Raw genomic sequence first — 24,807 nt, 5'->3', positions numbered from 1 at the left:
GGTGCAGGAGGCTTTTTCAGATCGGTGGAGAGGAAAGGTAAGGCGAACCCATCGGTCTGATGTGATGCTGTGCCATATGTGGGTGTAATAGGCTGTCTGACCTCCCAGTGGGCACCCATGCCTCCAAGAACAAATTAAGGTGGTTTTACGGTGGCTGTAGGGTGCAGGGCCAGAGGATTGGATAGTCTATTGCACCTGGGGGCCTGGACACTGGTGGTTGGATCCCTGACCTCTGCTTCAAAAGGCTTGGGAGGTATGTTCCTGCCGCCGCAAAGTTTGGTATGGCCTCTGCTGGAAACTGGAAATTATTATGGGAACTGCCTTTTAGGTGGTGCTAGTCCAAGGGAACATATAGTGGCCTTGTTTTCTGTGAAGCACTCCAAGCCTGAGTCTGCCTTGTATTTAAAGACGTGTGCCGTCAAATGACATGTCCATCAGAGATTGTTACACATAATTGGAGAATCCCATGAAACAAGTCCAAGCATGGCCCTGAAGCACCACACTTGTCCCTACTGTCCTAGCCAAGCAGTCAATAGTTTCCAGGCCGAGCAAACCACATGCTTGGCTGCGTCTTGACTAAGCATGGGCGAATTTTGCGAATCTCGCGTTCGCGAATTTTGCGGATTTGCGAACTCGCAATCCACAAAATCCGCGAATTCTCGCGAATTTGCGGATTTTTTTGTGTGTTTGCGCGGGTTTCTGCCAGTTTGCGAGGGTTTTGTACAATTTCGCAAATTGCGAACTTACCTGTCGGGTCGCAAGTTTCGCGAACTTGTTGTTTCTACGTGTCCAGCCTGTTTGGGACACTCTTCTTCATCACTGCCACTCTCTGTCACCACTGCCACTCTCTGACTACTCATGCCACCCTCTGGCCCACCCATGCCACCCTCTGTTTCATCACAGCACCCTCTGGTTGTCCAGGCAGTGTACATTATTGTGGCAACGCAAGCACACCTTCCCTGCCTCAAGTGACCTGAATTATTTTGGGGCTGATTAATGTGTCACAGAATATTCTTTTAGCTGGCACCTGCTTCCTTAGTGCTTCCTGATTAGTGATCTTTTGCACTTGCTAAGTGCTTTCATTGTTGCAAAATTAGTTACAACACCTGCCCTGCCCCAACTGACAATAATGAATTAGGGGCTGATTAATGGATTTGAACTTCCAGCCTGGCTCCTGCTTGTCTCCCTTAGCTGTAATTCAGGACCTTTGTGGCATATGTGTAACTATTCTGAGGTTCAGAGCAGGGTCACATAATAGTTGCAACTGGCAACTGAACTCTGGAGGGGCCCCTCAGGAAGCACTACAGGAAATGGCTACTAATGATGAGCCTGAACTTTTGAACCTGGTAAGTAGTTTCAGTTTTGCTAAGATCGTATTTCTGCAATTTTGCACTTATTCGCGGGGCGCGAAGTTGTACTGGGAAGCCGCGAACTCACGCGAACAGTGCGAGCAAAATCCGCTGCTCGCGGATTTGCGGATTTTGCGGGAGATTCGCGAATCTCGCGGATTGCGAATTTACCGAAAATCCGCAAAATCCGCGAGCGAAACGGATTTTCCGCCCATGCTTAGTCTTGACCATTGTATATGATGCGCTGAAGGTTTGTCCTAAGGTTCTCCGGGACAACTGGCATGATCCCCGCCACCATGTCCCATAACACATTCAAACAGCAATCCAGGAAACAAGTTGAATTAACAGAACGTAGGGCAAGGCTAGCAGAGAAGAGCAAACTCTTTATGAACATCTCCATACGGTTCGACTCTCTACCCGGCGGGATAGTCGAAACGCATTGGGATTAAGTCTGTTGGTAGATACCTAGATTACTAGGTTCTCTGGTGAGGGATGTTGTAGGAAAAAGGCAAGATCACACGGGGCAGGCCCATGTCTCCTCCTTATCTCTCTGGTGACCGGTGCGCAAAATCCTGGTTTCACCCAGTTGCGCAGAAGTTATTGTCAATGAACAGCAAAAGAGGCTCCTGTGAGGTCTGCCTTGGCTGCAGGATCACCATGAAGACATTGGTTGTGACCTCAGTGGTGGGAAATTTTAGTCTTAATACCTCTGCTGCCCTCCTGATTACCATTGCAGATGAGGCAGTCTCTTCTGTGGCTATAACAGGAGTGGGTGATTGCAGGCCGTTGTCTGGGGAGGTATTGAGGCGACAGGAGTCTTTGGGAACCAAGAAAAGGTTTTCATCATCATAAATATGTGAGCTGTCATCATCATAAGGATCAGGCAGGTTGTGGCATATTGGAAGCATCTCCAAATCTGAATGTGCTAGTGGATGAGATGAGTATGATTTTGGTGGAGGTTGTGGTGGCTTAACAACCTCGGTGCTGGCTTTAATATCTGGAGTCACAGCGTAGATCACTTAGGGTCTAGGTTCTGGTCTTGGCCTTTGCCACAAAGTCGGATCTGAAACTGGAATGGTATGATAGGGCACAGTTGGTATTGGAGGTAGATCTGCCAGCGATAGATACTTAGAGCACCGAGGCAGAGGGATCCAATAGGGTACCGAAAATTCATAGCATCGCCTCTTTGAAGACCTCTTTCTGCTGAACTATCGATGATGGGCCTAGGAACTTTGGCTGAAATGATATTGAAGACCGAGGCCGTAACTCAGAGGAACCTTGGGCACCATGTGACTCCTTGTGGTGGGAGTGGTGAGAGGAGGGGGATTTGTGCTTAAGCTTCTTGTGCTACTTCTGACTCTATGACTTGCCTGATGATTTAGGAAGAAGAGTGCTTGAGAGACCGGACTTGTGAAAGAGAACACAACAGCACCATCAACTTCGAGGAGGACCAGGCCTTTCGAGTCTTTCGGTGATGCTCCAGGATGTAGAGCTTGGCATATGGCATTTGTTGCAGGAGGAACCCAAACACCAGAGACGTCACAACTGACGTGCAAGGGAATTGGTGAAGAAAATTTGTAAGGTTCCAGTTGGGTGCCTGGGGATAATCGCAAGGTGTGTAGTCTGCAGTTGGAAGTGTCCATCTGAAGTAGTATTTCCTGCCACTGTCACAGCTGTGTGGAAGGCAAGCACTTTTTTGTGGAAGCACACACTTTATTACCAATCAAAAAACAAGTCCTGGTTCCTAGCAAGTGGACGGAGACAACCCCACTCTCTAGTCATGCTCACATAATTGTCAGGCGACCACTGTGCTGTTGAGCCAGACCATAATTTTTTTCAAGAGTTTAAAACCACGATTTGGAAAGGACATTTCCTCAACTTGCTTAACCTCTACTCCGGACTTGCCTCACCTCTACACCTGAATGGAAATCATACTTAAATGATTGCCCCCTGAGACCAAAAGCCAAGAACTATTCAGCAAGAAGACTATATCGATTATCACGGGTTAAGCACTTTGAAGGAAATCCTGTTTTAGATTCCTGGGATTTAACCAGAAAAATGCAAGGCTAGTTATGACACAGGCACTTCAAGATGTTCTCTTCGTTCTTCTTGATTTTCCTAGAACATATTATTCAGTTCCCTGCTGCAAAAGGGATACAGTAACTTCAAAAATGAATAACCAGGTAGCTAAAGATTTAAAGTTACGTTGAATGTATACCTCCCTCTGACCAGTAGCATAAGAGAGAAATATAGTACCTGTGTCTATGCATAAGTTTGATAGTGTCTGGGCTCATTGGGCTGTGCGACATTAGGACATTCCCGCGAGGTGTGCTGGCACCAGAACATGATGGGCTCAGTTTATCCAAACCAGGAAGTTCCTAGAAGAGAAAAGAACAAACAAAAGTCCAATTAAGGAGGCCTGAGAACGAAGCCTGATGAATGTCAATTTGGGAAGGACATAAAATTAGGAAGGTAGACATTGCATCATGACTCATGCAGGATACCAAAAGCATACAAGGAAAACTGCATGAACTTAGGGAAAGTGCTGGCATGAAACAATTTTTGTGGAGTAGTTTTTTTTTTTGGAAGGTCCTGCGTACCAGAGGAGGATAAATTACATTTATAATATATTTCAAAGTAGATTTCCTTACATGATACAGGCTGGAACGCATCATGTGGAATTGGTCTATCAGCTTCTTGTGCAGTGGACGCATTTCTGGATGCACAAACTTTTCATGTACTGCAAGCCCTACCCCAAGTACATGGACCTAGTAGGAAGAAAGGAATTTGTTGAATTATGCATGGTGTCTAGAAAAAGACTTTTAAGGCTTTAGGTGCAGCTTCCAAACACATAAGGTAAGCTCCTAATAACCAAAAAGGATATCCAACTGACAACAATGTAATGAAATAAAAACTGTTGAGAACTGTTCTGGGGCCATCAAGCCACCTTATTTTTTATGCATTTCAAATTACCAACCGAAATGTATACCAATTCTAACCACGAGGAAATGCTTCTTTATTGAAGAACCCCTCTACCACTTACTGAAGCAATACCCCAAACCCTAAAAAAAAGTGGCATGTGTGAATTTGAACTTCAGGCTGGAGATATTGATGAAGCACTGGAGTGGCTTGATATTCATAGAATAGCTATACCCAAACTAAATCCATGATTCTTAATCAGCTTCAGCCTGAAGCTTTTTTGGGTTAAAGGCTGAAGACACTTATGAGTTTGAGCTCTTCATTTTTCCTTGTGTTATTTTTACTATTTATATTATTATTATTGTTCAACATTCTATAACTAAAGATTTATGCTCTCATCTTTGGTCCTTAGGCATGATAGGATTTAGTCTTTTGGCAGATACTGTTTTATGGAATTTTAGGTCCACTATCAATAAATACATTTATTTTGAATTGTTAGATTTCCGATGCTGGCACTCTGCTGTTTGCATAAGTTTGATCTTTACTTCATGCCAACCAGGAACCTGCTTTTGTTTGAGTTAAGGTTAAGATTTTGGTCACAATTGATGTTAGCTCGTCTCAGAAACACATGCAGAATTTTCCTGATAATCCATCAGTAACTGATATATCTCTTTCCACTGTAAATTGTCCATCCAACCTCTCTTACTGGAATAAGGTTATCTGGGTTTTTTGTTCCGGAGATCCTGGCGAAAATTAAACTACAAAGAAGTTTGAGGTCTCCAGGGGTCAGGAAAGCTTTTTGTCCCACAAAGAGTAACAGCTGGACATTAATAATAATAAATCCTAAAAAATACTATGGGGTTATTTGAAGTTTGTCTAGATGGGAAAACCACTGTGAATCGACGTTTCTCACATCTTGCCAAAATACGTTTTATCTGCCTCATTTAGAAAAGGAAAAATGCTGGCAGATGACCGGGGGCCATCAAAAACTCCACTGGTGGTCAATCAAATGCAGTGACCCATCCTCCATACATCGAGGGGTTTGTACTACTTGGTCCTCTTGATGCATTTATTTCTTCCCCGGATCCACCTGGGGAGGCACACTTTCGGGCACAGAAAAAACCATGGCCTCCAGACACAGGAAGAAAACTTCCACTGCATCAGTAACTGACCATTTACTTTTAAGAACAAATTCCTGCTTTCGGCGGTTGTGTTGAAAAAGAATGCAGAATGGGTAAAAAATCATGTGGCAATTTGGCATTTATAGGCAGATTATGATGTCGGTCCGAAAGCCTCAGACCGTTAGTCAGAAGTTTTCCGACCGCAGTCCGAGGCTTTCCGACTGGCATGGTCAGTTAGCTGATTAGGATGTTGGCAGTTGAAACAGAAACCAGACGGTCATTCCGACGTGGTTCCAACCGGCTCTCTGAGTCTTCCGGCTGGTCCGAACCGCACCATAATCTCCCATGGACGGCATTTCTGACATCGGGATTACATCGGGATTACGATGTGGATTTCCGACAGCCTTTACGTGCAGGCCTTTCTGACATGGAAATGCTGTCAGACAGCAACTTTGGCGGCCTACAGTTGGTGGCCAAGGGAGTACCTAGGGTACCAAAATGCAAAACAACAGTTGATAGACAGAATGCAGAACAATGTCATACATTCACCCCAGTACAGAGATCTGGGCCTAAATCCATTGTTTTTTTGCACTCCACACCACCCCAGTTCAGACATGGCCATATGCAAATAAGCCTTGACCCTGTGCCTCATGGGAACAGTCCAGCCCGAACTGCCAAGCCATGTCTTTCCTGGACCGGAATCAAACATCCCAGGACCGGTTTCTGGCTATCAGCCGTCTTCAGCCAGGATAGCTTGACTCCAGTGGTGTGGAGAGCATGAGACTCACGTCTGAGCATACCCATCCCACTCGGGGTGACAGAATGCAAAACAACAGTTGATGGACAGAATGCAGAACAATGTCATACATTCACCCCAGTACCTAGGGTACCACCATGTGAAACTCTGCACTGTGTGGCAGGCACCAAGGGGTGCCAGCCACATGGTGCAGGGTTTTACACACACCTCCAATTCTCTATAGGCGCCTGTATTATGGCCAGTTTATGGCCGTAATACAAGTTCCCATACAGAAAAGTGAGTATGCACCCAAAGAGTGTTTGGTCGCATCGTATTCCGATGGTCGGAACCGCCGCCCGGAGGACGGTTGGTGCTGAGACCGAGACTGTGTTGCTCGGAGGCAACTTCGACCAACATCGTAATAAGCCCCTAAGTGCTGCAGAAAATGTAACTGCTGCACCAGAAATGCACTTTTGACATATAGACGCCACCAGGCAGGCAGGGCTCTCTAAATATGGTGAATGATCCTCTGTTGAGGAAGGGTGGAGACCAAAGCCTCTGGCGACCTAGTGGGCTTGAGGTCCACCAGTCACAGAATAATTGACTTCCTGTACCTCTACACTCCTGACCACTGTGTAAGATGTTTACAGGGAAATGACTGGGTGGCTGTATTGACCTTGATGTATATAAATGTGAACTAATAAATGCCACCTATTTGGGTATAAGTGGACTTTTCGCTTGAAAAGTACTTGAGCATCAGAAATAAACACATCCATATGACAAAATCCATTCAGCTATTGAAGCACACCTTTTTAGGTCTGATGGATGTTTCCATTGGAGTACCTTTCCCAACACAATATATTTCTAACAGGACACATTTCACAAACTTTGAATCTTTGTGACACACCATGTACAAACATTAGTTCGTTAAACTTTGAAGTTATGCCACAATTAATTTGTTCCTACACATGGAGAATTTACGGCACACAAACATTGATCGCTTTGGAGGATACAGTAATTATATAGTAAACTCTACCTTGTTCTGAGGCTAATTTGGTAACATGATTTCTGAATAATACCCTACACCTGTACAACATAAGCATATTGCAGGAAAAGAGAGAGTTCAGTGACCAAATAAAGGCAACAAGCTGTATACCTTTATGAGGTTTAAGGGGACTCCTGTGTGACCTACAATAATCTTTTAATGTACAGAAGATGTACATTATTCCATATAACTGGTCTTGAAGTCTCTTACAAAATTTAAAGTTGTCCTTCCTGGGCAGGAGTAGGACCTGTCTGACTAGTGTCCTTGTCTTCTAGGTTTGATGGGCCAACTGAAACTTGACTTCCTCCAGAACGGAGAGGAGGCAAAAGATGATGTGCTCTCCTGTCATTGCCCATGTCTTTTTTTGGGTACCCTCCAGAAAACCCAAGAGCACTTGAGTCAGAACACAACATCTCTATGCAATGAGCAATTCTTTGCATCCTATGTTTTTTTCTTCACATGACTCCTCTTCAGTTAAAACCACAGCTACTGTCTTTACTGATGCTTTACGTTTGATATCCCTGATTTTAAATGGAGTATAAGGCACTGGTCAATTTCCTGGCAGGGATCCTGATACCGTTAATCATGTATGCCTGTTAACATGCTCACGGATGTTTTGGCCCATTCTAACCTCAGAATTATGTGCCCATTGATGCCTGCCTAAACTCTGTGATCTGTTTTGCTGTGAAAGGGTCAAGGAAACTATTGAATCAGCACCTGGCATTGAACATCCAATAAGACTTTCACCAATCCCACCTTTATGGTCTTCAGATGCATACTAGGAGAGGCCAAATTTTCCGGTGGTCATATGACATAATATCAAGAACATAAATATTGTGATACCCAAATATTGCAAAACAATTATCGGGAAGCACACAATCGTGTTTTGTATACTTTGGGCCTGATTATGAGTTTGGCGGCCCATTGACTGACAAACTCACGGTGTAGATGCAGTGGCAGACTGCCACCGCAGTATCGGCGGATTGACCGCTGTATTACAACTTTGCAGGTCGGACTGCCATTAGACTGCCACAACTACCAGGGAACCGCGGTTCCTGATGGTTGCACAGCTGCTAGGGGCTCGCAATATGCTGCCGGTGCTGCTATTGCACCGCCATGCATATTACGAGTTTCCTGACCACCAGCGGTCTCATGGAGATTCTTATGAAACTGCTGGCAGTCAGGAAATGAAGGGGGGCCTAGAGGGCCCCCCTTCCCTTATGCATGTTGGTCTATGTAGGGGGCACATGTTGTGCTCCCTATGTGCATGCACCCCCAGTTCTAGCACAGCATGAACTTCACAGGCCATGCCATGCTGGAACGTGCTGTGGCAGTCCCGTGGTGGTGCACCATTAAGGCTCACGTTTTAGCCTTTTTTACTGGACCAACGTGGGACAACCACAACGCCTGTCTGCCAGACCACAAAAATACTTGTAATTTGTGAGGCAGGTGGCGGCCCTGTTTGGCAGCGTGGGAGCGATGCAGTGGCATGGTGGCCTGCTCCCCCACCACCAAACTTGTAAGCAGGCACTTTGTGTCTAACAACAAAAATATTGAGACAAAAAAATTGGGGCACAGAAAATTTCAGAAACAGGCAAGAATTTCAATTTTTCTATATATAGGTTTATGTTACATTTAGATATTAATGTATAAAATAATAATGCAACATAAAACAAATAATATATTTACAAACATAGTAAACAATAAAAATTATAAATATATACTGGAAAAATGTAAAACATTTCAACAATAAAAATAATTTACATTAAAATTATTGATAATAATAAGAATAATATATTCATAAACATAACAATATATATATGAGCTTATTTAAAGGGGAAAAAAATACACCAAAAAATCCAAAATGTATAAAATGCTAAATTGCAAATATTATCATATTATGGATAAAAAAAATAATAACATTTTTCCACTCCTAACTAAGCAAGAGTGGGAAAGTAAAGAGTTGGGCTTTGCAGATCTCAGATTTACTACACCCACTCTGATTTTAACAGCAGATAAAGTGTCAGATTTACCATTCTCACTTCAAAATTAGCAAAAGTAGGGACGGTCTTGGACTTTGTAGGGGTCAAATTTGCCATTCACACTCCAATCTGAGCAAATGTAGGGAAAGTGTTGGATTTTGGAAGGGTTGGATATTTCAATCCCAGGCTAACATAAGCAAAAAGTGTAGACCATTAGTGCTGTCTACCTACCACAAATCATATGTTGCCCGAAATCGGTCTAAGGAGCAACGCTCCTCCTAACTGCACCTGCTATTTGTGGTTTCATGCTGCAATCTCTGCAACATCAAGGCGAACTACAGTACCCAGAATTCCTTCTGTGGTGCACGTTCGGCCACCCACGTAAGCAGGAAGCGCCAGGAGGCGCTTCAAAGGCGGCTGCGGGCCAAGGGCGGGCCCGTCTGCGCCCGTCAGAGACCAGAGGCAGGTTGAGGTTCTGCAAATATAAGCAAACGGAACCTGGGTGGTGGGGTTGTAGGTACTCTAGATGCCTTTTTAAGCAGGACAGAATCCGCATTGATGCAGGAGATTCAATTCACGGAGCGTAGGCTTTCGCCCGAACCCCTAATTCCAACTAGTAGCTGTAGTTCTACAGCGCAGCCTTTCCTAGAACCAATAGAATGCAGCACCGACCCTGAAACGCATAGTATTCAGCCCCACACAACAAATCCTGAATTAGTGCCATCAATTCCACCCATTTTACACATCCAGGAATGTCCAGGGGTAAGAAGCTTAAAGGGGGTATGGGCAGAGAGCTGCCCTAAAAAAAAAGGAAAGGTCGTGGACCGGTAAAATCAAACCCACTACCCCCAAGAACAGTTAGCCGTAAGGTAGCCACCATTGGTAAAACAGGTGTCCATCAGCCCATAGTAAATCCAACCGATTGCACTGTAGATCACGTTACTAGTACAGCCCACTTAGTTCATTCATCTTCCCAGCTTAACATAGAAGAGTTATGCTCGTTGATAGGAGTGAAAATTACAGCCATGATTGACCCTTTACTTAAAAAACTGATCTCGGTTGCTGATAGATTAAAGAAGCTAGTATAGTGCAAAAGGGAATCCTGGTAAATGTTTGCAATATGTCACCTTCTATTGCAACAGCCACAAGTTCTGAGCCCAAATGTCCTACTAATTTATCTAATGATGGTATATCTATGAAAACGAAGCCGCAGCAAGGGGAGAGTGGTTTTAGGAGCAGGCCCCTTGAGACATCTGAGGCAAGTGATACGAACCCACATATTTTTTTGCATCTCCCCCCGGAAGCCACTCCGGAATACAGTAGTTCTTGCCAATGTTCCAACGCTTCCAGCAGATGCCCGAGAGCATTGGTCAACGTTAAAGAATAAGGCTCTATACTTGTTGGGCAATAGAACAGGGTTAAGAGTTAAAAAAGGCACGTAGAATTCCCTGGGTTGGGAAGACACGCAAGTCCCTACCAGGTGACTGCGTGGTTCTTAGTTTAGATCGCCAACACTGGTTCAACACATATTGGGAACGGCAGGGCATTGCTCTACCAAAGTAGATGATTTAAAAATCATTCCGTTTTTTTTTAATAAACCGCAGAGTACATCTAGGTTTAATGAGTGGCGGGAACCTCTTAGATTACACAATCAATATGATTATCCAGTGCACACAAGCACCCAGTTTGAAACTCTCACCTCTCTAGAGGAAGTTGATTGGCTGGGAACAATTAACTATTCCCCATCAACAGTTCTAAAGGAATATATAGGTGAGGAGGAGGTTGACACGTGTCCAGATATCTTCACCCCCGTCGTGATGTTTAAATCCGAGGAAGTTTGTAAGGGCATACAGGCTCCCAGTCCCACCAGTGTAGGAGTGGTGGTTTCACGCTCGCTGAAAACAAGCTTTAGAGACATGGTGAATGTAACACCCAAAAGAGCAGTAGTATGTCCCCTTAACACAACTAGCATCCCTAGCTATGGCTTACTGGAACAAGATCAGGTTTTAGATTTCGAGGTAACCAGTAGTTGCAATAATACGATTAATGGTCATTCAAAAACCTATATTACCATAGCTTCCTGGAACATTGCAGGGCTATCATCTAAATCTACGTCTACAGACTGGTCATCATTTATTGGTGGCTTTGATGTCTGGATATTCCAGGAGACCTGGTCCTTGGATAGATTCTATCACTCAGGCTTTTTTAAATTTCTCAAAGGCTGCCACGGGAGGACAGAGAGGAAGACCAATTGGTGGCTGACCTGTTGGGTTAGACAGCAGGCAGGAATAAGGGTGGATGAAGTATCTATTGACAGCCCGAACATTATGGCCATACGAGTTTGTTCTACCTATGGTCCTAATACCTTGATTATTAATGTTTACGCTAGAGGGCTGCCGGGTGGCAATGGATTCAATGTGGTTACTGCCCTTGATAGCTACTTGGATAATTTATGGGGCACCTGCAATTTGATTATAGCAGCCGATTTTAATTGTTGTTTTGAGCCCCTGGACCACAAGGATGGAAATCTTAGTGTAGAGGAGGACGTGCAATGAACATCCCAAAGTTAGAATTAGGCCTGATTAAAAAATGGACAGAGGTCGCATGGAAAGGCGAATGAGGGCAGCAAATGGGAGGGCGAAGTCAGATAGGCTGGGTGCAAATACTTTTGATAATGGATTAAGAAGTAGCCGAATACACTACATTTTTATCAAGGTAGAATTTTGGTCATCTGTCCTGGATATGGAGGTCCAGAACGGACCGAAAGTGACCATAATCTATTGGTCTCAAAATTACAGGATATGGGTTTTTGTAAATTCGCAGTTCAAGTTCAAGTTCAGAAATGTATATAGCGCACTACTCACCCAGAGGGTCTCAAGGCGCTTGGGGAGGCGGGTGCATTTATTTATCGAATATCCAAGTTTTTAGTTGCTTTCTGAAGGAGAGGTGGTTCTGAGTAAGGCGGAGGTGGGTGGGGAGAGAATTCCAGGTCTTGGCCGCTAAGTAGGAGAAGGATCTTCCCCCCATGGTGGATCTGTGGATGCGCGGAATTGCGGCGAGGGCTTGATTGGATGATCGTAGTTGGCGGGTGGTGGTGTAGAAGGACAGTCTCGTGTTGAGGCATTCGGGTCCTAGGTCATAGAGGGCTTTGTGTGCGTGGGTGAGGAGGCGGAACGTTATTCTCTTGTTGACGGGGAACCAGTGGAGATCTTTCAGGTGACCGGAAATGTGAGCTTGACGAGGGATGTCCAATATGAGTCTGGCTGATGCGTTTTGGATGCGTTGAAGTTTTTTCTGTAGTTTGGCTGTGGTTCCGGCGTAAAGGGTGTTTCCGTAATCCAGTCGGCTGGTGACCAGTGCATGGGTGACCGTCTTTCTTGTTTCAGTGGGGATCCAACGCAAGACTTTTTTGAGCATGCGTAGGATATTGAAGCAGGATGATGAGACGGCATTGGCTTGTCTGGTCATCGAGAGGGAGGAGTCCAGGATGAAGCCCAGGTTACGTGCGTGATCCGTTGGTGTGGGTGCGGTTCCCAGGGCTGGTGGCCACCAAGAGTCATCCCAGGCCGAGGGGGATGAGCCTAAGATGAGGACCTCCATTTTGTCCGAGTTCAGTTTTAAGCGGCTGTTCTTCATCCACTCGGCTACTTCTTTCATTCCTTCGTGTAGATTGGTTTTGGCGGTGTTCGGGTCTTTGGTGAGTGAGAGGATCAGCTGGGTGTCGTCTGCGTAGGAGATGATGTTGAGGTTGTGTTGGCGCGCGATGGAAGCGAGGGGACTCATGTATACGTTGAAGAGGGTGGGACTGAGTGATGATCCTTGTGGTATGCCGCAGATGACTTCGGTGGCCTCTGATTTGAAGGGGGGGAGGCAGACTCTCTGCGTTCTTCCGGCAAGGAACGATATGATCCATTCCAATGCTTTTCCTTGTATTCCGACGTTGCTGAGTCGTTGTATGAGGGTGCTATGACAGACTGTGTCGAAGGCTGCGGAGAGGTCAAGTAAGATGAGGGCAACTGTTTCTCCGTTGTCCAGTAGTGTTTGGATGTCGTCTGTTGCTGCGATGAGGGCGGTTTCGGTGCTGTGTTTGGCTCGGAAGCCGGATTGTGAAGGGTCGAGGGATTTGTTGGATTCGAGGAAGGCGGCGAGCTGGCTATTGACGACTTTCTCAATGACTTTGGCGGGGAATGGGAGGAGCGAGATGGGGCGGTAGTTCTTACGTTCGGTGGGGTCTGCTGTGGGTTCTTCAGAAGGGCGCTGAGTTCGGCATGTTTCCAGATTTCAGGGAAGGTAGCGGCGTTGAAGGAGCAGTTGATGGCATCGCGGAGATGGGGTGCGATGATGGAGCCTGCTTTGTTGAAAATGTGGTGGGGATATGGGTCGGTTGGCGATCCTGAGTGGATGGAGTTCATCAGGCGGATGGTGTCATCGGTGGTGATTGGGTTCCAGGCGCAAAGGTTGTTAGAGGGCGGTGTTGGATCGGAAATGGGTGGAGTGGACATGTCTTCGGACTGGTTTTCAAAGCTGTTATGTATTTCGGCGATTTTGTTGTGGAAGAATGAGGATAGAGAGTCGCAGAGGTCTTGGGAGCGAGAAATGTAAGGGTGGCGGTCACGCTGAGGGGCTCTACATAGACACGCCTTTGACACAATCCCATTTTGCGCATTTGCACATCAGAATTTCAGTTATTGGCACTATTGCATCGTGATTTTAAAAATGTGTATTTTGATGTTTTAACTCCCTTTTGTTATGCAGGTGTAGTTGTACTCTGCTATTTACTTGATTAGCGCTCTTAGCGCTTACCTTGGGCACTGCTATCGCCGTCTTCGCTCGCCAGCCGATCTAGGTGCTGGGGCGATTGACGGCCGCCATCTTGAGGTAGGCAGGTCAGCGCTCTAGTCGCTGGCTGCCTCCTGCCCTCCCGGAAGCCATATAAACACCGGGCAGTCGACCTCACCGGTCTAAGGGTGGCGGTCACGCTGAGGGGCTCTACATAGACTTGCCTTTGACACAATCCCATTTTGCGCATTTGCACATCAGAATTTCAGCTATTGGCACTATTGCATCGTGATTTTAAAAATTTGTATTTTGATGTTTTAACTCCCTTTTGTTATGCAGGTGTAGTTGTACTCTGCTATTTACTTGATTAGCGCTCTTAGCGCTTACCTTGGGCACTGCTATCGCAGTCTTCGCTCGCCAGCCGATCTAGGTGCGGGGGCGATTGACGGCCGCCATCTTGAGGTAGGCATGTCAGCGCTCTAGTCGCTGGCTGCCTCCTGCCCTCCCGGAAGCCATATAAACACCGGGCAGTCGACCTCACCGGTCTAAGGGTGGCGGTCATGCTGAGGGGCTCTACATAGACTTGCCTTTGACACAATCCCATTTTGTGCATTTGCACATCAGAATTTCAGCTATTGGCACTATTGCATCGTGATTTTAAAAATTTGTATTTTGATGTTTTAACTCTCTTTTGTTATGCAGGTGTAGTTGTACTCTGCTATTTACTTGATTAGCGCTCTTAGCGCTTACCTTGGGCACTGCTATCGCCGTCTTCGCTCGCCAGCCGATCTAGGTGCGGGGGCGATTGACGGCCGCCATCTTGAGGTAGGCAGGTCAGCGCTCTAGTCGCTGACTGCCTCCTACCCTCCTCACTACCTATAAATGTGTATTCCCTACAGACGGCGCAGCGGGCTGGCGCAGCGGGCGCGCCGGAAGCGCGCCGAAGTCGAGCCAAAGTCCAGCCCGTCTGCGCCCGTCCGCGCTGGGCCCATGCTGAGTGCCAAAACCCCTGGTTCAGCGACCAGATTGGTCTACTCGTCCTCATCCCTCTCTGTACTCCGGTCACCAGGCAGTGATTGCTGTGTTACTTATGACCCACTTTTATTCACCGATGTACCCTATCAATTATCTTGTTCACACTGCTCCTATCGGACACACATTGTCAACTCCAAAATTAATGCCCTGACTACTCCGCCCCCTCCTATCACCACTTTTCACTTAGCACTTATCAATGCCCGTTCCATGTGCAAACACAGGCAAGAAATTGCAGACCTAATAACAGATGCCCACTTGGACGTCCTGTTTATTACGGAAACCTGGACGGATGGTGCCTCGGACCCTGACTTGGTTATAGCAGTCCCTAGTGGGTTCACCATACATAGACAGGACAGAGTAGGCCAGCGGGGAGGTGGGGTAGCAATTATTGTCAGAGACTATCTCCCAATCAGGACCACACCGATACCATCCACATGTTGCGAAGCCCTACTATTTAGTATTAAGCTCACACCCCTCTTCAATTTTAAAGGCGTACTGGTATACCGCCAACCTGGAGCCCGTGCCCCCTTTTTACTCAGCCTTGGGTTTATATTGGAATCCATAGCTCTTGAAGATCACGTTGCAGTGTTAGGCGACTTAAATTTCCACCTTGAATCAAGTAGTGACACAGACACTGCATGCCTCTTAGCGGACATGGAAACACTAGGTCTGTATCAACGTATTTCTGCCCCTACCCATGATGCTGGTCACACTCTTGACAGCATTTTTACTAATATTGAGACGCTACATATTGCAGATGTCCTCCCCCTGGCATGGACCGATCACCGTGCCATTTTAAGTCATTCAGCTATCCCCGATGCCTCTAAGAGGAGGGCCGTTAACAATAGCCCCAAACAGGTGAGAGCATGGAAGGACATAAAGGTGGGGACATTGAACACATTCCTGGCTAGAACATCGCCATTGCTGTCAGATGACCCTACTGTCGCCATAAATCAGTTCAATAACTGGCTCAATCAGGCCACACTTGAGCTAGCGCCCGTAAAATCTATCTCCCAGAATCGAGCCTCCCCTAGTGCTCCTTGGTTCTCGGATGAACTCAAAAAACAGAAACAATTAAATAAACAAAGAGAAAGACTTTGGCGGAAGCGCTACGACCCAGAAAGCAAATCATTATACAAAGATTCACTTGCCCGGTACAAACAGATGATGGCAGAGGCGAAAAGAGCCTATTATGCCGCACAAATTGAGACTGCCAAAAACTCGTGCAAAGAGTTATTCGACATCACTAAACGCTTGTCGGGTGGCACGCACGACCTCACACCAACTCCCTCACAACATCTTTGCGACACCTTATCTGATTTTTTCTTTAAGAAAGTTAACGACATCTATCAGGCTTTTTCCTCAAACATGGACTCTACCCCACTATCCTTGTCCTCCACCTCACGGGATAACACACTGACCCGCTTTGTCGATCTTACTATGGATCAGACAAGGAGCATCATTTCAAGGATCAAATCAGGTTCAGCACTGGACCCGTGTCCGCTCAAAGTTCTTATGCCAGTTATGGACACGTTGATACCGGTTATAACCCATGTTTGCAACACTATGTTTAGCTCCGGAATTTTCCCGGCTTCTCTGAAACATACGTTGGTCAAACCCCTCCTAAAGAAAGTTAATTTGAATAAAGATGACCTGAAAAACTATCGTCCGATAGCCAGTCTTCCTTTCCTGGCCAAGGTAATAGAAAAAGCCATGAATCAGCAACTGTCGGAATTTGTGGAGCAGCACCAGTTGCTCGACAACACCCAGTTCGGATTCCGCAAATGTCATGGCACGGAAACTGCCCTCCCAAAGGCTGCGGATGACATCAGAGCCATACGAGACCAGGGGGGGACAGCACTCCTGGTACTGCTGGATCTTTCGGCGGCCTTCGACACGGTCGACCACAAGATCTTAGTCGACCGTGTCGAACGACTGGGGGTCCAGAAAACTCCTCTGGACCTGCTTGTATCGTTCCTGGCCAATAGATCACAGGCAGTATCTCTAGGACCCTACCAATCATCTAAGGTGTCTCTGCCGTGTGGGGTCCCTCAAGGCTCATCCCTGAGTCCGACACTATTTAATATCTACGTGTCGGACCTTGCTAGTGTCATCAAAGCATTTGGGATGAGCCTGACCTCCTACGCCGATGACACCCAATTGGTACTGGCTATCAAAGGGGACGGTGAGGAAGTGGCCAATCGATTCACGAGAGGAATGATGGCAATAGGTGACTGGATGGCCACGAATTGTTTGAAACTCAATTCAGAAAAAACTGAAGTGGTCATCTTCGGTCACCTCTCCCCGGGCTGGTCACCTGTCTGGTGGCCACCATCTTTCGGTCCCCCGCCTAGTCCAGCCAGCAAAGTGAGAAATCTAGGCGTCATTTTTGATGTTGGCCTCAACTTTATGGCACATGCGAACAAAACTGCGGCCACAGCTCATATGAAATTGAGAATGATTAGGAAAATACTACCTTTCCTACCGAACACGGTCCTCCTTGGACTATTGTAACGCTTTATTCTTAAATGCTCAAGTCCGAGTGACAAATAAGATGCAGTCAATCCAAAATGCAGCCGCACGAATGCTGGCTGGGATCCCCAAGTTCGCACCAGTTACAAACATCATTAGGGATCTCCATTGGCTCCCGATACGCAGCCGTATCAAATTCAAATCGCTGTGTATTGTTTACAAGTCACTCAATAATCAAGGTCCCCACTTTCTCAAACAGAATCTTCTCCACCATGTTCCAACCCGATCTCTTCGTTCCTCTCATCAGAACTTCTTGGCTGTGCCTCGCACTAGAACAGTTACATGGGGCGACAGGCGTTTCCTGGTTGCCGCCCCTAAACTCTGGAACACCCTTCCTGCACATATCCGAGCAAGTCCCTCCCTGTTCATATTCCGCAAACAGCTAAAAGACGTGGTTATTTGACCAATAGCCTTGTATATCTTCTTTACCCCAGTTTGCTGATCTATGCCCTTAATTAGCGCCGAGACGCCCACGGGTATTCGCCGCGCTCTATAAATGTCAATAAATAAATAAATAAATAAATAAATAAATGTCGTTGCTGCCGGCGGTGGGGTTAGTAAATTCTTTGACGAAGTTGAATAGTTCCTTGCTGTTTTGGGCATTGTTGTCAAGTCGATCCTTGAATGCTGATTTCTTGGTGGATCGGATTAGTTGGTGGTGTTTGCGGGTGGCATTCTTGAAGGTGGCTAGGTTATCAGTGGTTGGGTTTTTTCTCCAGGTTTTCTCGAGAGTATGACAGAACTTCTTGGATTTCTTCAGGTCATCGTTGAACCAGGGGGCTTTTTTGCTACCTTGCATGATTGGATGGTTTTTCAAGGGTGCAAGTTCGTCGGCGCTATGGGTGATCCATTGGGTGAGGTTAGTGGCTGCTTGGTTTGAGTTTGATTATTTGGTGGGTGGGTTTTGGTGAAGCGATGTGAAGAGTTGTTCGGTGTTGGTTTTGTTCCAATTTCTTCGAGCAATAGGTTGTGGGGGGTTGTGGGTCGTGGACTTTTTGTAGTTGAAGTGAATGCAGCTGTGGTCCGTCCATGGAGAGCTGTGGTGTGATCGAAGGAGATGTGCTTGCTGGAGGTGAAGATAGGGTCGAGCGTGTCTCCGGCGTAGTGGGTGGGGGTGTCTACAAGTTGTTTGAGTCCTAGATTGGCCAGGTTATCCAGAAGGGTGGTGGTGTTGTTGTCGTTTTTCTTTTCCAGGTGGAAGTTGAGGTCTCCCAGTAGAATGTAGTTCTCGGAGGGGAGGGCATGTGGGCTGATGAAGTCAGCGATGTCTTCGCTGAATTGTGTGCGGGGTCCTGGTGGTCTGTAGATGAGGGTGCCTCTGAGTGTGGTTTTGTGGTCGGTGTGAATCTGGAAGTGAAGGTGTTCGGAAAAAGCGAGGTTATCATCGGAACTGGTCGTGATGCGGATGGTGTTCTTATGGACGATGGCGATGCCTCCTCCTGTTTGGTTGGTGCGATCTTTTCGGATGATCTTGTAGGCTTCTGGGATGGCTATGGCGATGTCAGGCGCTGATGAGGCGTTCATCCATGTTTCTGTGAGGAAGGCGACGTCCGGCGATGTAGTGTCGAGTAGGTTCCAAAGTTCAATGGAGTGTCTGTGGAATGAGCGGGTGTTGATCAGGATGCACTTTAGGTGGTTAGTGTCGGAGCTCTGTTTGGAGTTTGTGGATTTGGTGTGGGTCCTGATGCAGTCGAACTTGCAGGAGTGGCAGGCGAAGGGTCCATGGGTGTGACCTGGGGCGGCTTGGTAGCAGTTTGGGAGTCGGCCGGGGTTAAGGGCTGAGAGGGTTGCGGCGTCATAAGTAATGCTGGTGGAATGGGAATTGCGGGGGGCAGGGGGTCTGGCGCTGGGCGCCAGACCCCCAGGAAAGTTGTGTATAGTACAGAAGAGGTTACATTAACTAACGATTTGAGGAGAGTCCAATGGGCAAGGATTGTAAATAATGAGAATTGGCACAGATGAGGGATTTAGTAACTGGCTCAACAACCAAGCGTCTTGACTGTGATTCTCAGGAGGATACTAATCTTATTGTTTCCCAGGTCCATGAAGACCTGTTTAAGAATTTTAAATCGTTTTTTATTTAAAGTAGTATTCCTAGGAAGAAGAGTACTGTGAAGGCGGGCTCTTGGTATAATAGCTCCTGTAGACAGGCTTACAAAACTTTATAGAGGGCCAGCAGATCTAAAGATTTGGGTAACATTAGAAAGGCCAGAGCAAGTTACAAGAGAGCGCAGTTGCAAGCGAAGAAGGAATGGGACGAAGGTCGTTGGCAAGATTTGCTGTTGGGCTGTAAAGGGAGGAATATGATACAATTTTTGCAGTTAGTCATATAGGGTAGTAGTGAACTGAAGCAGATACAGACCAACCACGTTGCTCCAGAACAGTGGGTTGCACACTATGAGGTACAGTTTCAGTCCTCTAATTGTAATGAAGAGATCCCCCTATGGCCATCATTTAGAGAACCCCTGTGTTTTACCAGTTCAGAGGTTGAGTTCATGTTAATACTAATTCCGAAAGGTAGGGCCCACGGTCCTGACTGCATACCCGCAGACCTGTTTATAAAAGAAAAAGAGTTCTGGGTACCCTATATCAAGTTATTGGCAAACGCCATAGCTAGTGGTGCCCCGATTCCTGCTACTTGGTCAGGCACTGAAATCCTACCTATATATAAGAAGGGGGATCGTTCACAACCAGGAAATTACAGGCCAATTAGCCTGATAGATTCTGTTCAGAAGATTGTAGCCAGATTAGTACTTATAGAATCCAGGCCTGGATAGTCGAAACAGATATTCTGACACCCTTACATGGGGGTTTTGGCTACACACAAGTACCCTAGACCAGGTCTTTAGGTTTGTGTTAATTTACTGGCAGGACGTTATTATAGGAGGGGGCACAATCTATGCGGCTTTTGTGGATCTAAAATCCGCATTTGACCTAGTTCCCCATGTGAAAATATGGAGTGCTTTAGTGGAAATGGGGATGCCACCGGAATTGGTGGCTATTCTAGTGAAACTACATGATTCAACATATGCACAGGTCCGCTGGGGTAAGCCGGGGGAAGTCACAGAGAGGTTTTCTGTCCCTGCGTATTAGCTCCTACCCTGTTTTCCCTATTTATAAAAAGGGTTGTTCAATATTTTATTAACCACCTCACTGACGCTCCAACATTAGCAGGTATGAAGATACCCTTGCTCATGTTCGCGGACGACACCCTGATAATATCCAAGACCAGACCGGGCTTGCAGGCTGCTCTGTCACGGTTTGAGGTGTTTTGACACGACCATGAGTTAAGGGTCAATGTGGAGAAAACAAAGTTCATGGTGCTCCACAAATCAAAAGCCATTACCGGGAGAGTATACATGAACAAAGTCCTCTTGGATCAGACTGATGCAGTCACCTATTTGGGCATCACATTAAGCAGGAAGTTAGGTTGGAAACCTCAGGATGAAATGTTGGCCCTAAAGCATGTCCAATTAGCAGGTGCCTTGATCAAAGAGCACAGGCTCTCTCAAACTAAGCCTATTGCCCCTGTTCTGCAAATGTATAATTAAGAAATTAGCCCATCAATATTATACGGTGCTGAACTCTGGGGCTTTGAAAACTTAACCCCATTGGTACTAGTGCAAAATAAGTTTGTTAGATCATTAGTTGGTCTTCCGCAATCCTCTCCACTTATGCCACTCTATTTAGTTTTGAGCTGTCATGGCATTGAGGACTCAGCACGCTTTAGTCCATTGGCATTCTGGAGAAGAATCTGGACTCCTCCTGAGCTTTCCCTGTATACTAAGGCTCTACTTGAGGCTTGGAGGATGGGTCGACTGCACGAGATCTCATGGTTGAACAATATTAAAATCACATTGTTCGACATGGAGATGAGTACATTGTGGGAGGACCCAGATGCTACAGCATTTCCCCCTAAAAAGATCCTCAAGGCAGCATACTGGGACATGGTTAAAATCAAGAAGTTTTCATCTATCACAAGGCCGACACTGACTAGGGAATTCCTAGAAGTAAAAAATGAGGCTAAATTGGAAGCATACTGGGACCATATTTCTAGGCCGGTTGATCGGAAATTGTACCATCAGTTCAGAGTAGGTTCACTCCCTAGGACCAAATGGCTTAAACCCGTTTGTAGGAATTTGGGTATAAGAACAGCAAAGGAGGCCCTAAGGATCCTAAGGTCAGATATGACGGATCTTATTGTAGTTGCTATGGCAAACATTTTTAGATGGATGTGGGCTATTCGAGCCAGGAAAATGGGGGTAGATTAACCTTTATTGCAAGAGGGACCAGACATTAGGTTAAAAATTTAAATGGAATGATCACCTGTTAAATTTCTGTCCGACTCAGTTTTTGTAAATCAGGTGTTTTTTTTGTTTTAGCCCTTGTGATATGATAATAGTTGAATGTCATCTTACATTTTAAAAACTAATTTTATTGTTGATTATGTATAAACATGTGTTTTAATAATGGATATATATTTATTAATTTTGTACATAGTTCTTTGATCGTTTGTTGGTCTTATCAATTATCGGAAATATGCCATGAGACGAATATTTTTTAAATACTGAATTATCCTGTCTTTTATGATTGAGTAATCGAAATAAAGACTTTATTGAATTGAATTGAATTGATTACATTTTATAATATCTTTAAAATAAATAAAATATATTCATTAAATATAAAGCAAAATAATACATACAACTTTTATATTACAAATAAAAAATATTTTCATTTAAACATTTTCCATCCTACTAATCAAAATAACAAACACTGACAAACAATTAAAAGTGATAAATAAAATGTATATAAAACATGACAAATTGTTAATATCACAATCTAAAATAAATAAAACACAATTAATAAATATTGTATTAACACAATTAAAAAACAAATACATTGCTCAACAAATTTACAATTAATTAAAAATTAACAAATAAATGAATAGCAAATCATTCATTTATATAAGTTATCAATTAAATGAATACATTAATTCAAAACTGAATTTTCATTACACATAATACTTTATGTATTAAAACAATCCCATCTTAATCTGCTACACACCCAACAACCCACTACTTAACTAATAATTCTTAATTAAATTTAAAAACAACCTCTAAAATTAATTAAACACAAATATTGTTACAATACGAATAACTTAATATACTACAATAAGTAAAGTTTGTCAAAAAAATAAAAATGATATTATATATACAATTATATTAAAATAATATTACATCAAATTAGATTTAAGAAAAAAATTACATTCCTAAAAAGAAATATTCTTATCTTTGATATTAATATCCACAGTATTCTTGATATTGTGATATTTTGCAACTATATTTATGACCCTTGATATTTTTGATTCAAAATTTTTGTCAGCGCTATTTCTGGGAAGACCAGCTCCACCTCATTTGAAATACGTGTCTGCTTTTGAAGGGATATATCTTTTTAACAAGAACTGTATTTGCTTTCTGAATGTATCTCTAAAACAAATAATTTTTTCAGTGCACATCAATTCACACATGTTGAGGATTAAACATTGTTGCTCTAAAATGTGGACTTTTTGACCCCAGTGCAGTTTTTATAATATTATGTCAGAAACCCTCACTCTTTTATAAACATTGGCCCACATGCCCCTGTACCTGCTCCTGCATAAGCTCTTTCAGCTGGGTGATCTTCTCAGCATCTCCAGGATGGTTGGTGATATAATCTTTATCGAAGAAGGCCTGAAATAATAAGATTACATCAGTTAGAAGACAGTTCCCTATAAATTCAGCATTCACACTTCCTTTTTTCCTTCAGAAATTTTCTTTAGCTTTATTACATGGTGGGTGTTAGCTTCTTCAGAGCACTTAGTAGGGCAGACAGACCAGTAGGAGAATGAAGTGCAGATCAGTAACTTTCTACTGCTGACAATTAATTTACGCTTTGGAATAACTGCAGTAGCAACCAGTGGTGGCAAAACATTGACCGGTACACGAGGGAGACTCCAATGACACATGGGTAATCTATTCCAATTCTCCGACAACACTTTCTCACAGATTAAAACCCCTTTCTGTGATTTTATTTGGTATTAAATAAGATTTTTCTAAACTTAAATTCACTATTCTAGTAAAGAAAACAGATCATTTTCAGGAAATGGAGTAATTGAAATCACAAGATGTTGGTGAATACTGAGAATAATCAGTGTTTACAAAACTGCAACTGTGCTCGGAGAGATACCTAGCACAAAAATCTACACAGCAAAGTTTGACATTTAAATAAAAAGCTCTCTTATCCCCCAGTTTTAACCACTTTCTGCCAGACTTTATTCAATGGAGTGAATGTCACTTGTACAATTCCGGTTGATAGGAACTTTGTTTCCTATGTGTAGCACGTATCAGTATATCTTATCGCAAACGATCCATTGGTCACCCTCGCAAAACAAAATACTGCTAAATCTTCTGACAGATCTGTCTGAGCCACCTTCTTTCTTTCGCTCTGCCATTACTTCAGGAACTGAAATTGTTCTCAAGAGATTTCATGCCCTCACTAGATCCCACAGCAGACATTTGCATGTTTGATTTAACTTCATATAAAGGTGAAATACGAGTGAAGAGCAATAATATCATACTGTCCCCTTCATGTGACTCAAGATTTCACAGAGCACTCTTTTGGGTTCACTTCTTTGCTCTGGTATGTCCAGAGCAAACCTCATTATGTTTTTGGGAGTGATGATCTAGTCACTGTATCCTAACCAGAGATCTAACCAGGTTGAGCCAACAGAATCAAGCAGCTGTAACCTAAGCTGATACATGGCATCTTTATTGGCTCCAGTGTATTGGTTGTTCAGTTAGAGGACATCCCTTCACCGCACTAGTAGAAAGTGATCCACTGCATTTAAGCTTTTCCATAGTTGCACATGTCCCCTGCCCCCTCTTGTAATCACAACAAAGCAGCTCTTCCTGCCAATGGCAGCGGTGCCTTGGGGGGAAGTTGATCACTGACTCCTTCCCACCAGACTTACTTAAATTGTCTCCTCTGACTCCATCATTTTCCTCCTGGACTCTATGCATTTCACTGTGACTCCTTTCTTGCCACCTCCCCACTCAGAGGACAAAATATGTTCCCTCATATTCACCCACAAAGATATGTCCCATTTCCAGGATTTAAACATTCCACAAGTACTTACTGTGCTCGACATTTTCTTCTAACCCTTCAGTGACATTTACCGTGTTATGCTTCACATGGCGGCCACACACAGATGTTAGCCCACTGGAAACGATGATGGGGAAGCACCCTAAACTGCGCAGCAAGACCAACACAT

At 44.6% G+C, this 24,807-nt stretch overlaps 1 protein-coding gene across 1 annotated transcript in view; it reads right to left on the bottom strand.

Annotated features, from left to right (window-relative positions):
• Nucleotides 1-24,807, bottom strand: part of DOCK3 (dedicator of cytokinesis 3) — a 1,414,611-nt gene that overhangs the window by 61,685 nt on the left and 1,328,119 nt on the right. The window contains exons 45-47 of the mRNA XM_086938817.1: nt 23,144-23,227; nt 4,001-4,117; nt 3,606-3,727 (exon numbers count right to left, since the gene is read on the bottom strand). Coding sequence (XP_086794943.1) covers nt 3,606-3,727; nt 4,001-4,117; nt 23,144-23,227 — 323 coding nt within the window. The remainder of the gene's footprint in view (nt 1-3,605; nt 3,728-4,000; nt 4,118-23,143; nt 23,228-24,807) is intronic.

This window comes from Lissotriton vulgaris, chromosome 9 (assembly GCF_964263255.1).
Source record: "Lissotriton vulgaris chromosome 9, aLisVul1.2, whole genome shotgun sequence".
NCBI lineage: Eukaryota > Metazoa > Chordata > Amphibia > Caudata > Salamandridae > Lissotriton > Lissotriton vulgaris.
The sequence above is the reverse complement of the archived record's forward strand: the minus strand, read 5'-3'. Positions and strand labels throughout refer to the sequence as shown.